At 36.8% G+C, this 16312-nt stretch overlaps 1 protein-coding gene across 2 annotated transcripts; it reads right to left on the bottom strand.

The window, feature by feature from the left end:
- Positions 1-206: 206 nt before the first annotated feature.
- LOC101259667 (uncharacterized) lies at positions 207-15769 on the bottom strand. Of its 2 annotated transcripts, none has more exons than XM_004229316.4 (8): positions 15365-15769; positions 15227-15283; positions 12880-13050; positions 12185-12367; positions 2047-2177; positions 1623-1791; positions 1373-1502; positions 207-744 (listed from the first exon to the last, which is right to left on the bottom strand). In XM_004229316.4, exons 1-8 carry the CDS (start codon positions 15593-15595, stop codon positions 473-475), a joined length of 1344 nt encoding a protein of 447 aa, XP_004229364.1. In that variant the 5' UTR covers positions 15596-15769; the 3' UTR covers positions 207-472. The 2 variants fall into 2 exon arrangements, with proteins under 2 accessions (XP_004229364.1, XP_019070554.1); XM_019215009.3 differs by having other exon boundaries at positions 12880-13082; positions 15365-15718.
- Between the last annotated feature and the right edge of the window lie 543 nt (positions 15770-16312).

Genomic DNA, 16312 nt, shown 5'->3' with positions numbered 1-16312 from the left:
ACGAACAATACCAAGGGAAGTGCTTCATTTTGGAAGAATTGGACTCAACTAGCTGCACATAAATGACAGCTTCAAGATTGACATCAATGGACATGTTGCCAATAGATTACCCAGCATTGACATCATTTTTGGTGTACATAACATACCAAAAATGCACTTTGAATAATCTTCTGGTCGTCATTAAGAGTAAACTAAAACCACAGGAATTAAAAACTTACTAAATAGATAAAAATAACATTCTTTCCGATATAGATTAAGAGGAAATAAGACAACTATAACTATATCGAGTAGAACTTTTTGATAATGTACAACATCATTGACATGTCAACTACCAACGTCTTATCGACAGTGTTTCACGCATCAACCATGCCCCGTCTCTGAAGATCAAAGGTGCGCACTTATCAGTTGTGGCATGGACTACCAGGCATCACAGTACAAAACATGGAGAAAACAAGATCATAACTGCAATCGGCTATGACAGAACAGCTTCACGATTGCCATTTTTTGACATGGCACCCATAGACTCCACGGCATGTTCTGCCTCCACGTCCTTCCTTGCATGGTGTGTGAGATGAAGCTTCGAAAGAGATTCACTCAGTGCATCGGCAGTTTCCTGTGTTCCTGCTACTACAGCATCTTCCCCAGTGGATGTTTGAGTCGGTACCTCAGCAAAATTCATCTCCAGCTCCTTCAGCTCCTCTTCAATATCTTCATCCTCAATTTCTGCATTTGCTGCATTTGAGCCTGAGGAGACAGAAAACTATTAGCTTTAGTACAGATACAAACCCAGCTAAACTCATAAATAATCAGCTTGGGTGATATGTCCAAATTGTTCAGTTGACGAGGAAATATTTTCACGCTCAAAGGCCATTATTAAGTGATGACCTGATACCAAGTTAAGATTATATATCAACCTGAAGGTTCATCACTGTCCATCAGTTTAAAAAATGGGATAAGATGTTTCCGGAAACAGGCTAGATCCACTCTTGGTTAGGGGTTTCTAGTGAATATAAAATAAGAATATTCACTAACATGTTTACCAATTAAGTTGAACTATACATGTTTTCTTATAAATTTTATTACTCACTCTATTTCAATTTTTTTGCCTGGTTTTGACTTGGCACAAAGTTAAAAAAGTAAAGAAAGACTTTTAAAACTTGTGGTCTTAAACTAAAGATATGTAGAATGTATCAAAATGTCCTTTAGTTTTGTGGTCTTAAACATGTCATATTTAAAATTGAAATTAAAAAGCTGTCAAGAAAGGGAAGAGACATTCTTTTTCGAAATAGACTAAAAAGGAGAGTAAGATAAACAAACTGAAGTGGAGGGAGTATCTGGTAAGAATGTGACATATTTTGGGGTGTCATACAACCTAGAATTTCTTCAATCTGCTTCTGCGATTCAATACACTCGTTCAGCTCTTGTAGACACAGCTCAACTTTATCATAATTGATCCCATTTTCCTTGATAGCCTGTGTGCCAATTCGAATGGATTCAGCAACCTGCCATTAAATCAGGGATAAGTTTAGAGTTGTCAAACCAGTTCAAAGGTAAATAAAGTCATCTGTAACTTGTCAATTTTGGATTAGACCAAGCACAGCTTCACATAATGAAATGTCGACCTCCTTTGAGGCTTCTGCATCAGCAATAACTGCAAGGACTTCCTCCACTCGGTTTAGTAATGCTGTACATTTTTCTCTACTCAAAGAAGCCAACTTCATCTCCCTTGCACACTTTAGGGCCACCTGCTTGTTCCCAAGTTCTAGAGAAGCTAAAGCAGATGCTCTAGACCTGTGCATTGAACAAGTATCCTAGTTATTTCGGTTAACTTTGAGAAACAATACTAACTAAATGAGCCCCAAATAGAGCCATTATAATTAGTCAGAACTTCTATGTCAAAAAAATTGGGCAGTTCTAGCCCTATTCTGGCCACAGTTCCTTTTCGGGAAGAAGCAATTATTTTTTGGGCATTTACACAACTGAATTGGTAGAATCTCTTCTCTATTGTAGTATTAGCATTTAATATTGGAGGATGATAGTCCTTACCTTTTCCAGCGTTGATCTATCACATTAAGCTGATGCTCAAGTTTCTCAACCGTCCAAATCAAATGCAGCACATCAAGATCTAGACTTGTTGTGCCAGAAAGTGCTCTTGCTGAAAGAGAGACTTTCACTCCCTGTATGGAAAAACTACATCCATCCATATTACTAGCAGTGCTCAAGATTGGTGAATCAAGCTTCCAATGATTTAACAAACAAAAGCACAGCTAAACATGGCAGAACTAAGAAGTAGAGAAGACCTCTGGATAACCAGAGTTTTAGGTCCCAATCATAAAGGAGAAACAATAGCAACCAACAATTATGGAATGGGAATCAATAAAGATTGTTGGACATCCATATACAATTTCTTGATTGCTATAGGTATACAAGTTTGTTAAAATAGTTTAGTGATCTATTACTTCAATGCACTGTACTAAGAGCCCGTTTGGATTGACATAAAAAAGTAGCTTTTAAGTCGGAAATAATAAGTCAAACTTCAATGACTTTTAAGTCAAAAAATTAAAAGTAGGGGGAGGCCTACTTTTGGTTTTTAACTTATTTTTATATTTGCCGAACACTTTCCAAAAGTCAAAAACTGACTTAAAAGTAGGTTTGACCAACTTTTTAGTCAATCCCAACACCCTCTAACTCATCCATTGTACTATGCTTGTTAAGTTATGGACTAGAAAATGTGAATACTTTAATACATTAGGTACGTTTTTTGATAAATGGTATACTACAGGGATGAAGTTAAATTTGAACCCAAACAATAGGGATGCTTTTTGTCAAAATTCCAAAAATTGCTGTTTGTTCATCACAAATAAAATATATATAAAAAGTTTTGCCATTTCCTTCCCCCCTCCCCACTCTTTCGTATAGCTTTCGCGGTAAAGTTGAAGGTGAAAGGAGGAAAGTAAATGAGAAGAGGCCAGGGTTATATTACTTGCTATATATGAAAGTAAAAGGGGAGGGGAAGTTAATACTGAGGGGTGGCATACAACTACAGAAATGGAGAGAAAAACACATCTCTTTTATTTTCCTTCCAATTGAACCAAATGTTGACACCCAATTTTGACCCGCGTCGGTATAAATTAATTATCGAGCTTCCTAAATTTTCCAAATAATTTAAATTAATTAGTTTTATAAATTTTACGAATATAGTATAATACATGAATTTTATGATACTTTGAATACGTTTTAACATAATTTTCGATAATATATTTTTTTTACATAATTATGTATATAAGTAGTATATCTTATGATTATTCAAAAACCATCAAAATATACATTTAAATGTTTTATTAAACTAGTTTAATTTAAATTATAATTATACTTTTGAATCACTTTTTACGATTTTAATAATTATTTTACTAAATTAAAAGGCTCGTTGATTAATTAATACAAATTCATTTTTTATTTAAGATGTAGCCATTTTTATTTTTAAAATTGGCCAGTTTTTAAATCCAACCCTTTTTCCTTTGATCCATTCCAAAAATCAGATTTGGGCCCATGCCTTTTTCCTAATTTCCAGCCCAAACCAATGTCTATTTTATTCCAGGCCCACTTTATTCCTATTTTAATTCCAGCCCATCCGTTTTATCAGCAGCCCACAATTCCCCAAGTTCAATTCGCAGGCCCAAAACCTTCTTTCAGCAACCCATTTCCTTTTGTTTACTTTCAGACCACCTTATTCCCAAATTAATTCCCAGGCGGCCCAATTGATTCCCAGCCCAATTAATCCCCCCTCGACCCGACCCGACCTCCCCCTTTCTTTCCCCTTTACCCACCATGCGTCCCCCGAACCCGTTTTCCTCCCTCCCTTCTTCTTCCTCCCAAGCGCGTACCCCCCCCCCCGACAGAAAACCCAGAAAAGCAAACAGACCCAAAAACGGAAATCTCCCCCAAACGCCCCCGCGTCTCCCTCACGTTCTCTCCCTCGTCTCCTTCATGCGTCCCTCTCTCCCCAAACTCCCTCCTCTCTCTCTTCTCCTCTCCCCATCGCGCGTGAACGAGGCATTTCAACGGACTCCTGCAACCCTGTCCTCGCTCGTACAACCCCTGGCAACGCACAAGGCGACGTGTTTTCGTCCTCCCTTGATAAGATGGCTCCACGTCGCATGCCTAGTACCACGAACTCATCTCGACCCTCCACCTCCCTTCCCGCTCGAATCGTTTTTGGATAAGATTAGGGTTTTCGAATTTCGAATGGGTGTGGGCCTGAAGGGCATGTTTCCTTCGGCCCTCTCCCGGAAAACCCTAGTTTTCTTCTCTAATAAAAAGCCCCCACTTTCTTCAGAGTAGGGGGTTAGATTTTTGAGGGGTTAGAAATTTCGATTTCAAAAATTGGGATTAGAAATTGGGGCTTTGCTGTTTTGTTTTGAAAGAAAAAAAAAACTTCCTGTCTTCTTTGAAAGTCTTTTGTAGAGACAGCTCGAGCTCTCTTTAGTCCCGAAAATAACATCAACCTCGAGAGTTCAATTTCCGAGCGGGCATAGCCTTCCAGTTTAGTGTTCGAGTTTGCTTTTGGCGATTCCCATTTGATTGAACTTCCCGGGTTTGCCGTCTGATATCGACGTTCGAAGTTGCGAGGTCGTTGCTAGGGCTGCTCGTTCCTGTCCCTGTCGCTGCCTTTGAAAAGGTAAACAATACGCAACTTGTGCGCTCATTTAAGGTTAATACATGGATTTATGTATCCCTCTGTTAGTCTGAAGATATTCTGTGTGGTGTGGGTATGGTTTGTATTTTCTTTATTATGTTAATGGGCCTGGCAGTTGATGTATGTTTCGTTTTAGAGATATCTTTGGCTGTTTGAACATTTTCTTCATCTTCTATTTCATTCCTCTATCGAGAATTTCTGGCTGTTTGTGGTCGAGTTTTGAGGCTTCGACTTGTTTCTGTTGCTTACTCGTCTGGGTTATACTCTTCCTCGTATGATCGTTGTTTCGGCTTTGTCTGAACTGTTTGTGGTTGGCATGAGGCGCTGCTTCGCTTTTGAATAAAATGTTCGTTTTACTCTCTTACCATCCACGCTCGTTGGTCCGTCTGTAGCTTTTTTCTTAGTTCGATTTCTTTAAGAAATTCCATAGCATTGGTTTCTGCCTACTAGTATTGTCGTGTTGGTTATATTTCCGCTTCTTTTGTTTGTTTTAGTACTCGTTTCATGACTTCCTTTGCCTGATTAATGTTTCGGGATTGATCAGAAAAGCTAAAACCTTACCTCATTATCTATTGACTTCATGGGTTTTGATAAATTTTGGTTTGTTTTCCGTCATGGCTGTTTGCTCCGTGTTGTAATAATTCGATTCTAGCATGAGACCGGTATCTTATTGATGATATATTTGAGTTAGGTTATAGTTTTGCTTCAAGTATTTTGTTTGCTTCCAAGTTATTAAGTGTATCGCTATCGAGATGGGTCGTATTTCAGGATTGCATTAGTCTCTTTTTCCTGGAATTTGATAAGTTAGCCGTAACTCATTTGTTGGGATTACAATGCTACCTTAATCTGCTTGGGGCATTTGATATCAATACTTGTCTTGAAGATAGTGATAGCCCAAGTTGCCGGGGTATCGATAAGATGATTTCGTGCTAGCTTTTGTTTATTAGTTTTGCTCAAGTTTGTCAACTGTTTCTTCAGCAAATGTCTTCGTTTGATTTTCTCATTTGCTTTACTCTTGAAAGGAAGTATCATTATGCTTTTTCTATATGCATGAGTATAACTTACGGTTTCATTTTAAAATCATATGGGATGGTTTGCTATTGTGCATCTTTCTTGGATAATAGTGTTTTTTTTTTAGTTAGTTTCTTTTCTTTCTGCATACGTGTCGGTTGAAATATATATATTAATTCTTTTCATCGTTTTGCATGTAAATCCGTTCGAGTTCCATCATGAACTCACGCTCCTTCATTAACGGAGAGTTGTAAAGACTTGTAATTCCCTTTGAGTCAACCCATCAAGTACGGTGAAGATTGGAGAAACTTGAAGAATGGATCAGAAGACTCCTTTTTATGTTTATTTTAGTATTTTTATTTGTAATAGGCCTAAGCCCTTATCGTTTTCTTTACTTTTCATATTTACTTTGTATTATTATCTGCTTAGTTAGGACAGGTGCGAAAAATGGGTCAAACACCCAAAAGCAGCTGGGTCCAAGATTCGGTCAAGGAGAACAGAATCCGAATTTGGACCCAAAATCTCTCTATTTCGCTTTACTACTTGTTTATATTTTCGCTTTGAATGCCTTTTAATATAGGGTTAGAATAACTTCGACCTCATCGGACGCCTATCTATTTTATCAAAACTAAAATTAAATTTTTAAAACAATGAAAATTGCAAAAATTAGTAAAGTTCGTCTAGATAAAATCTTAATAAATTTAACTTCAAAACAAATTTCAAACAAAAATAGTCAAGTAGTTAATCGCCGGAAAACCGTATTAAACGGAGCGTCTTAGGTGCCTTCAACACATTCTTAAGACGCTAATATGAATCTCGAACCCCCTAAAATGTTTTTAAAGAAAACGATTTTTCCTGTTTAAGTTGTTTTGGAAACAAGTTTTCTTAATTTTCCTTAAAAATTAAGTGGCGACTCCTAAAAAGTCGAAAATATCTTTAAAAAACAAACAAACTCTTTTCGAAGTCATTTGTCGATAAAACAGAATCTCGATAATCCCTTGGGAATTTCTTCCCAATCCGAGACCTGGTTCGAACCCATTCTGCAGCATTACCGTGGCGATCATTCTGTACACGGCCGGCATGGGAATCTGCGGGGCCAAATCCTCATCGGTGGTATTTACCAACTCCACCGTGTAAAAATCCGAACCTTGCGGCGTCTAGTCAAAGACCGGCACCTGCTTGCCTGAGTGGTTTCTTTCACCATGAATAACTAGCTCTTCATTCTTCCATACTAGTTTCATCATTTGGTGGAGAGTGGAGGGGACAACTCCAGCCATGTGAATGAATGGCCTTCCCAAAAGAAGGTTATAGCTGGTGTCGATGTCCAACACTTGGAACTTTGCGTCGAACTCCGCAGGGCCCATTTGGAGGGTTAGGTTCACCGCCAATGTGTCTCTTTGCATACCATCAAACGCTCTTACATTAACCTGGTTTTGCTCCAATTTTCCGAGGTCAAACCTTAGCTGCTTCAATGTTGACAAAGGGCATATGTTCAAACCAGACCCATCGCTTACCAAAACACGATTGACGACCTTTCCGCGGCATATCACAGTGACGTGTAGAGCTTTGTTATGGGATCTCCCTTCAGCCGGCAATTCATCATTGCAGAAACTGATGCGGTGTCCCCGAATGACTTGGTGAATCATGGCAGCTACGTTATCGCTGCTCGTACCTGAGGGCACATACGTGTCATCCAGAGCTTTGATCAAAGCCTGTCTGTGGGACCAGGAGCTCATTAGTAGGGCCCACACAGAAATCTAGGCTGGAGTCTTCTCCAAGTGCTTGACAATGGAGTAATCTTTAGGCTGCATTCTCCTCCAGAACTCCTCGGCTTCTGCTTCACTTATTGGTCTCTTGGCATGATCTTTCTTTTGTCCTTCGAGAGCAAGCTCATCAGGAGTGTAGCATCTGCCAGATCTAGTCATGTCTTGGGCCGCGACCGTTTCTATGACAAACTTGGGTTTGGCGAGAGTCTTCGAGGGCACCAAGGCAACAGCCTTCGCAGGTGTCAGAATAACGAACTCTCCTTTTTCCCTGACGCTTAAAGAAGCGACAGTCTTCTCCAAGTCTTCCTGCGCAACAGGAGTAATCCTCTTGGTTTCGCACTCATCTTCGTCTGTTTCTATCATGTTGATGCTCCCACCCCCATGATTCGGCAACGGATTGGTATTGACGTTCGGCGCTGCAGGGAGACCACTTCCTGGTCGATCAAATCCTGGATCTTGTGCTTAAGATTGATACAGTCTTCAGTGTCATGTCCAACACTGTTGGAATGACAAGCACATCTCTGCTCCGGTTTGTAGAATCTGAAGTTGACATCCACGGGCTTGGGCCCCACGGGCTTGGGCCCCACGGGCTTGGGCCCCCAGGTTTGAGAAGAAGCCCTCCAGAAACTTTACCGCGCTGGCTGAAAGCAGGACCAAGTTGTTCGAAAGATTATCCGCGGCCGGATACATCCATCCTGTGGGGCCCAAGCCCGTGGATGTCAACTTCAGATTCTACAAACCGGAGCAGAGATGTGCTTGTCATTCCAACAGTGTTGGACATGACACTGAAGACTGTATCAATCTTAAGCACAAGATCCAGGATTTGATCGACCAGGAAGTGGTCTCCCTCCAGCCTGCAGCGCCGAACGTCAATACCAATCCGTTGCCGAATCATGGGGGTGAGAGCATCAACATGATAGAAACAGACGAAGATGAGTGCGAAACCAAGAGAATTACTCCTGTTGCGCAGGAAGACTTGGAGAAGACTGTCGCTACTTTAAGCGTCAGGGAAAAAGGAGAGTTCATTATTCTGACACCTGCGAAGGCTGTTGCCTTGGTGCCCTCGAAGACTCTCGCCAAACCCAAGTTTGTCATAGAAACAATCGCGGCCCAAGGCATGACTAGATCTGACAGATGCTACACTCCTGATGAGCTTGCTCTCGGAGGACAAAAGAAAGATCATGCCAAGAGACCAATAAGTGAAGCAGAAGCCGAGGAGTTCTGGAGGAGAATGCAGCCTAAAGATTACTCCATTGTCAAGCACTTGGAGAAGACTCCAGCCCAGATTTCTGTGTGGGCCCTACTAATGAGCTCCTGGTCCCACAGACAGGCTTTGATCAAAGCTCTGGATGACACGTATGTGCCCTCAGGTACGAGCAGCGATAACGTAGCTGCCATGATTCACCAAGTCATTCGGGGACACCGCATCAGTTTCTGCAATGATGAATTGCCGGCCGAAGGGAGATCCCATAACAAAGCTCTACACGTCACTGTGATATGCCGCGGAAAGGTCGTCAATCGTGTTTTGGTAAGCGATGGGTCTGGTTTGAACATATGCCCTTTGTCAACATTGAAGCAGCTAAGGTTTGACCTCGGAAAATTGGAGCAAAACCAGGTTAATGTAAGAGCGTTTGATGGTATGCAAAGAGACACATTAGGGGCGGTGAACCTAACCCTCCAAATGGGCCCTGCGGAGTTCGACGCTAAGTTCCAAGTGTTGGACATCGACACCAGCTATAACCTTCTTTTGGGAAGGTCATTCATTCACATGGCTGGAGTTGTCCCCTCCACTCTCCACCAAATGATGAAACTAGTATGGAAGAATGAAGAGCTAGTTATTCATGGTGAAAGAAACCACTAAGGCAAGCAGGTGCCGGTCTTTGACTAGACGCCGCAAGGTTCAGATTTTTACACGGTGGAGTTGGTAAATACCACCGATGAGGATTTGGCCCCGCAGATTCTCATGCCGGCCGTGTACAGAATGATCGCCACGGTAATGCTGCAGAATGGGTTCGAACCAGGTCTCGGATTGGGAAGAAATTCCCAAGGGATTATCGAGATTCTGTTTTATCGACAAATGACTTCGAAAAGAGTTTGTTTGTTTTTTAAAGATATTTTCGACTTTTTAGGAGTCGCCACTTAATTTTTAAGGAAAATTAAGAAAACTCGTTTCCAAAACAAAAGAATACTCATAAAAATTTTAGAATTCTTGGTTCCCATAGTTCAAAAATTTTAAAGTGTTTTTGTGGTTTTTCGAGTTGAGGAGGTGGAGTCGTCTCCTTCAAACTCGTAGTTCCGGTTCGCTGCCCAGAACCAGGTAAATTTTTTTCTTAGCCTTGTTTTATTTAATTCCCAGCTCTTTTATGTTTTCTGTTTATTATATGTAGCTTGTTTTGTTTTTAAGTTTAAAGTAGTTCTAAAAGTCAATTAATATTTGTGTTTATTGTAGTTTTAATATTAGCATTATTTTACGATTTGATGTTTATTAATTTGTTATTACTATTGTTTTAAAATTGTTAGTCAAATATTTGCTATCTTAACTTTTCAGGGTTTTATTATTATTCTATATTAATGCTATTTTTAATTTTTATATATTACGTTATTGTTGTTTCCATTTCTAATTATGTTATTTTAGTTTGGTTGTTGTTTTCCATATTCTCTTGGGATAAGTTTGTTATGTTTTGTTAATGTTCAGTTTATATATTTTATATGTTGAAAAGGGCCGATGAAAAATCTATCCGTCGGGTTTAGAGGCCTCCCCATTTTAAAAAGAAGGAATTCTAATTCAAGTTTATATATTTTATATGTTGAAAAGGGCCGATGAAGAAATTATCGTCGATTTCCAAGGCCTCCCATGTTAATAAGACGGATTTTTTATTTTTAGTTATTATTTGAGTTATTCATTTTTATATATATTTATTTGGTACTAACTCTTTTACTAAGTGTCTTTACAGGTACCCCGAGATGCTTCTCCATGAAATTATTCTAAAAAATTCGAATTACATTTTTATTTCGTTATTTTGTAAATATTGACGTTAGGCAAACCTTAGGCCGATGATTATTATTTTATTGTGTATATTGTATGTTTATTATTTGTATTATATTTTATTCTTCCTCAATTTGAAAAAAAAATGAATTCAGTCGGGAACCACATTTGTGGATTCCGAAGGGTGCCTAACCTCTTCCCTTAGGAATAACTTGAACCCCTTACCTATAATCAATTTGGTTTCGTAGATTAATAATTGGTTTCCTAGTTTTCCTAAAATTAGGTGGCGACTCTTTTTAAAACTCGTTTATTTTTAAAACTTTGTTAAAATTGAATCAATTAATATATTTTCGAGTTGTCACGACGTTTCGCCTTATTTCGACAGAGTAGGGATGTAAACACCAAATAACTAGCCATAAATGATGACAAGTCCTTCAACGGGAAGTGATGAGTTTCTCTTTTATTCACCCTTTCAGCTCCCTTCGTGGAACCATATATAGTATTGACTAGTTTCTGAGGGCGTGCTTCGCACGTGTGTTCCATGTGAATTTTTATAGATACGTTAGAATGACTAAAGTTTCATGAAAATATATATGTAAATTGTAATGAATAATAAAATGTAACAATTTCAAAATAAGAATAAAGACTTACACAATAAAACATTCATAGAAAACTAAATTAAGAAGTCTAATGGAGAAAAAAAAAGACAAAAAGAAACAGATTTAAGAAAAAATATAATGTAGACATTATTCTTATAAGACTGGTGTATGTATAGATGAAAAAATAAGTACAAAATTAGTACATAACTCTCTGAGTTCTTATTGACTCTTTCCATATCCTATCAAAATTCAAGAGGCTTCTTCATCTACTATAACTATAAAATAAAAATGATAGTCTAATAATCTTGGTAGGAGTTTCATGAGATGAAGAGTTGAATTTATATAAATAGAATAGAAGGAATATCAAAAGAAATCTTAAAGTTTTAGTTTAAATATTTGGAGGTTATGAATATGAAAGGATGAGAGTTATGAATATCAAGAGTTAAAAGTTGAATAAGTAATTAACAAATAGAATAAAAATGATAGTCTAATAATCTTGGTAGGAGTTTCATGAGATAAAGAAGTTGAATTTATATAGATAGAATAGAAGGAATATCAAAAGAAATCTTAAAGTTTTAGTTTAAATATTTGGAGGTTATGAATTTGAAAAAATGAGAGTTATGAATATTAAGAGTATAAAAATTGAATAAGTAATTAACAAATAATAATAAATAAATGAAGAATATGAAAAAGAAAATTAAAATTAGCAAACCATGTAGAAAGAACAACTAAAGTTCTTATCACGTAATAAGCGTTAAAAAAATTTAAATTTGTGAAGATAGAGTCATTGTTTAATAATAGTCAAGAGGACAGTATCAATGTGTGTCTCCATTTTGCAAATTGTCGAGACCATTTTTAAAAAAAATTATAATTATTATACACATATAGATTATAAATGATAAATATTATTTAATTAGATATTTAATTAGAAATTAGTCTTAAAGAAGTCTAAAAGTCATTAATATTTTAATTAAATTTATACAATCAAATATTTAAATATTTTATAACAATTTGATTTATAGAAGGGGTAAAATCGTAATTCAACTTTTAACTTTTTTTGTTCATGCTTTTAGTAATATATGATACATGAAATGTAAATGGAAAACAGTATTCCAACTAACATTACCTCTATTAGATCCTTCTTGTTTATCACAAGGTGCTTTGCTTTCCTGTGTTCACACAAGTGATTCAAGACTGCATGAGCTTCCTTCAATCCGCCAGAAATTTCCTGGAACTTCCTCCATGTAATTACACAGAAAGCTGTCCAGTGGCTTTCAGATAACGCTTGGACCACTTGAAGAGCCTTTTCCTAGTTTAGTTTTTTCAGGGTGGCAGTTGAAAGATTAGAAAATCCAATAACCATTTAAGAGAACCAAAATGAAATGATCACTAGGGCTATCTCAAAAGGGAAGTACAGGAAATAGAGCCAAGAAACAAATTAAAGGAAAACCATGGCAAAGGAGGGAAAAAAATATAAGACGAACAGAAACCAATGAAAGCACAAAACTAAAGCAATAAAGAAAATCACGGGAAAGGAGGAAAAAGAAGAGACAAACAGAAACCAATGAAAGCACAAAAAGAAAGCAACAACAAAGACGACATTTAACATCATGAGTATAGGAAATAGTCAGACTGTCTAAGATAGGCAATGCTTGAGATAAGGCCATTCATATTTTAACTAGCCTATTTATTTTCTATAACAGTTTTAGTTTCACTCAGGCTTTCTGAAAGGATCGGTTTTATATTGATGACATCCCCTCCAAATCTGGTATATAAAGATGAATAACATCTATGATTAATTTAGGAACAAGAAACAATTACCTTCAGTAACACAGGAATTATGTAATAGTCTTCGGCAAGATTTTCTTGAGTAGATGGTCTCAGCAGACCTCCCAAATTTACAACTCTCCAAAAAATTTGAGGAACCCAACCACCAGCTGTATCAGCAACTCCCACAGTCCGCAATAGTTCACCAGCAGCATACATTTCGAGCTATGTAAAGAACCGTATAGTCATGCTTCTGGCTGATGCATTGTGTGGACATACAAATGCATGGGGCAGGAAAGAATTTAATTCTAGTGTAAATCTTTAATTTTACAGTTAAATTGGTAACATAGATTCAACTTATCAGATTCTAAGATAATCTGCTTACAATCACTTTTGATGATTAATGAAAACAGAGCATACTAAAAATAAGAGGAAAAAAACTAGATAGACTAAAGAAATATCCTTCCTATCCTTGCAGCAAACAAACCTTTTAGAACATTCATTGTGTTCACCTAATTTTTCGTGAACTTCATTCCCCCCCATCCAACTTCATGCAACAATTCAAGACAAGCCTCATTTTTTTCTTAAAGAGCAAAAACTTCTTAACTGCTCTTTCTCGCTCTTCCTATTTAACCTTCTTATCAGCTCTCTCAATTTTGCATTTTGCTGAGCTTGCCTAAGTCTTGTCCAAAATACTTAAATTGATTCCAATCTGAATCAGGCATTAGCACAATTATTTCACGTTCATATCAGTAGTTCTAAGTGGTCAAGCATCGATAATATGAAACTAGAATAGAAGAAGAAAATTTGGGAATATGTTGCTTGATAATTCCCTTAAGCCATTAGGGTTTAAATAACCTTTACAATAAATTATAAATGAGGAAACAAACGAAGGAAATAATTGCCTTCCTACAAAATCTTCTAATTACAGGAGACACGAATCATTCCATATTTACATGGTATAAGTTTTTGCCATTAACAAGTAAAATCAGTGATGCAAGCAATATTTCAGTTTCGGTATCACTGTCCCATTTAGTCTTGATACAGCCACTTAATCTGCAGCTACAATTTGTACTCATCTTTCTCAGTATCAAGAAATGAAGTATAATCTCCCTAGGTTCTTATACACCATCCTGCAAAATAAATAATCTTTTGCTGCTAACTTCATTCCACATGTGTGCATCTCCTTTAAGTCAATCCATCTTTCATATCTTTCATTTCAAAAAGTTACATTTCCTACAATATAAGATGTTATGAGTACTTTGCTCTCTTTTCCTTTTCTTTTCTTTTCTTCAAATTAAAGACAGAAGTAGGCCCCTAATAAATCGAAGCTGATGCTGATAAAATTAAACCTTCTTCGGGGATATTATAGGATCTCATTCACTTCCATGCTTAGATTTGATGAATAACCAGAATCAGAGAAATCACAACTTCCAATTGGAAATCAATATGGCAGTAATAGTTTGACCAGATACTCTTCTCCTAACGTTACCATCTGCTTTTCCTTTTGATAGAGGTCTCAAAGAAAGTTTGCCATCACTCATTGCTCTATAGCAAAGCCTTCCTCTTCTAGCACAAGCACTGAAGCTAACTTCATCTATTATCATTGAATTCCTTCCATCCTCCTCGGTGACCATTCACCAAAATCCTAATCCTATGCCTTTTAGTCTCTATTAAGCACAAGTTGCACAGACCTCAACAGTTTCACCAGATTTCTGTATTCTCCCACCAATAGATGTACTAGATAACTCTATCCACCCTGCTTAAGCAAATGAAAAGAAGTCACTTTTTTTTGGCCTCTATGTTAGAACCCTAGTTTGCTTGAGCCAAGGGTCTATCGGAAACAATCTCTCTACCCTCACAAGGTAAGGGGTAAGGTTGCATATACACCGCACTCCCTAGACTCCACTAGTGGGATTACACTTGGTTGTTGGAACCCTAGTCTTCCATAATTATCATTCTCTCTAATGATTCAGTAATGCAGAAAATGATCTTGTTGTTAATTCTACTTATCATAATTTTATTGGAAACTCTTTCTTTTGCGTTGTCAGGTTGGATTTCTTCAATCTTTTATCTCCAATTATGAATCACTCACACAATCTAGCTTGAGAAAATCTTTCTTGACATTGGAGAAAATACTATTCCATTCGAAGCACTAGTTTAATCTTTTTACCTTTACTTTTCAAACACGGATACATCATTAATTACAAACATTAAAGACTCAAACTTGAGGATACATTAATTAACTTCAAGTTCAACTGCTAGAATTCCCACTAAAACCTCATACTCCTTCCCTCCATCCCAGACCAAAAATTCGCAAACTCACCTAAACAAGTATATCTTATGCAATACAATTCCAAACCCAACAAAATAATATGAAAATTTACAAAGTGGCACATACCAGTACTTGATCGAGGCACAAAGGGACGAGACCTCCTCTATCGAACCAAACGTTCACCTTCCATTCACAACACCAAAAAAGGGTCAATTCTTGTCATGGTAGAAGGAAGAGTAGAGAAGTAAAAAAGAAGAAACAAACCTGAGAAGGACGAATAATGAAGATGTGAAGGTGTCGAGCCACATTGAGAATCAAATCCCTCCAGAAAACATAAAGGGGTTCCCAATCAGTTCTCTGACCGCTGAACGCCTTGAACCTGGCAGTACACTTGATTTCATCGTCCCAATCGGGAACTTGTTTCCTCAAATACTCCATAATTGACTCCTCCTTAACTCCTGTAACATCCTTCTCCATTTCCTGGATTTTGCCCATCAGAATTAAACCCTAATCGAAAACCTCCTACTATAATCTAAACACTTAGTGTTCAAAATTCCTCAGAAATTATTTCTAATTTTATTTGGACAAAACTTGCATCAATGTAGTGATAAAATATATGAAATAATGGCAAACTAATAAAGGGAATTATATGTAGTAATTCTTTTAAAGGCAAAAATTAATTAAAATAAGTTGAAAATTAAAAGTAGGTCTTTTCTTATTTTTTATTTTTTGATTTAAAATCATTTCAATTTGACTTTTTATATTTAATTTAAAATTTATTTTTTAAACTAATCCAAACAACCACTAAGTCTAATATGTCCATTTTTATCATCACTAGATATCAGCTGTCTATGCTAGCACAGACTCAACGTATGTTAGTTTTTTTCTTTCAACTTATGTAACACAAATGAAATTTTAAAAAATGAACTAAATTGTTTATATGTATTTTTAAAAATATTTTAAAATTATAAATGTTCCTTTTGTGTCATTTTCGAATTATATATGTTACTGTGTTTTATTTTATGTGATACAAGTGATCTTAGGAAAGTCAACAAAATTTCCTATATGATTCTCACATATTTTTAGTTGTCATTTTACTGTGATTCATAGTACTTTTTAATTCTTACATTATTTTCAAACAATACATGCAACTTTTTTTGTTTTGATAAAAATAAGGGAGTCAACCAAATTCATTATGTTTTTTAATTATGA

This window comes from Solanum lycopersicum, chromosome 1 (genome assembly GCF_036512215.1).
Source record: "Solanum lycopersicum chromosome 1, SLM_r2.1".
Lineage (NCBI taxonomy): Eukaryota > Viridiplantae > Streptophyta > Magnoliopsida > Solanales > Solanaceae > Solanum > Solanum lycopersicum.
This window is presented reverse-complemented; position numbering and strand designations above follow the sequence as displayed.

What these genes read in the sequence shown, in the direction of transcription:
- LOC101259667 (XM_004229316.4), bottom strand. Translation starts at nt 15,595, where the DNA reads ATGGGCAAAATCCAGGAAATGGAGAAGGATGTTACAGGAGTTAAGGAG. An exon ending in ACAAGAAGGATCTAATAGAG is followed by an intron (nt 2,178 to 12,184) that starts GTAATGTTAGTT and finishes TTTTCCATACAG; the next exon opens with GGAGTGAAAGTCTCTCTTTC. An exon ending in ATAGATCAACGCTGGAAAAG is followed by an intron (nt 1,792 to 2,046) that starts GTAAGGACTATC and finishes TTCAATGCACAG; the next exon opens with GTCTAGAGCATCTGCTTTAG.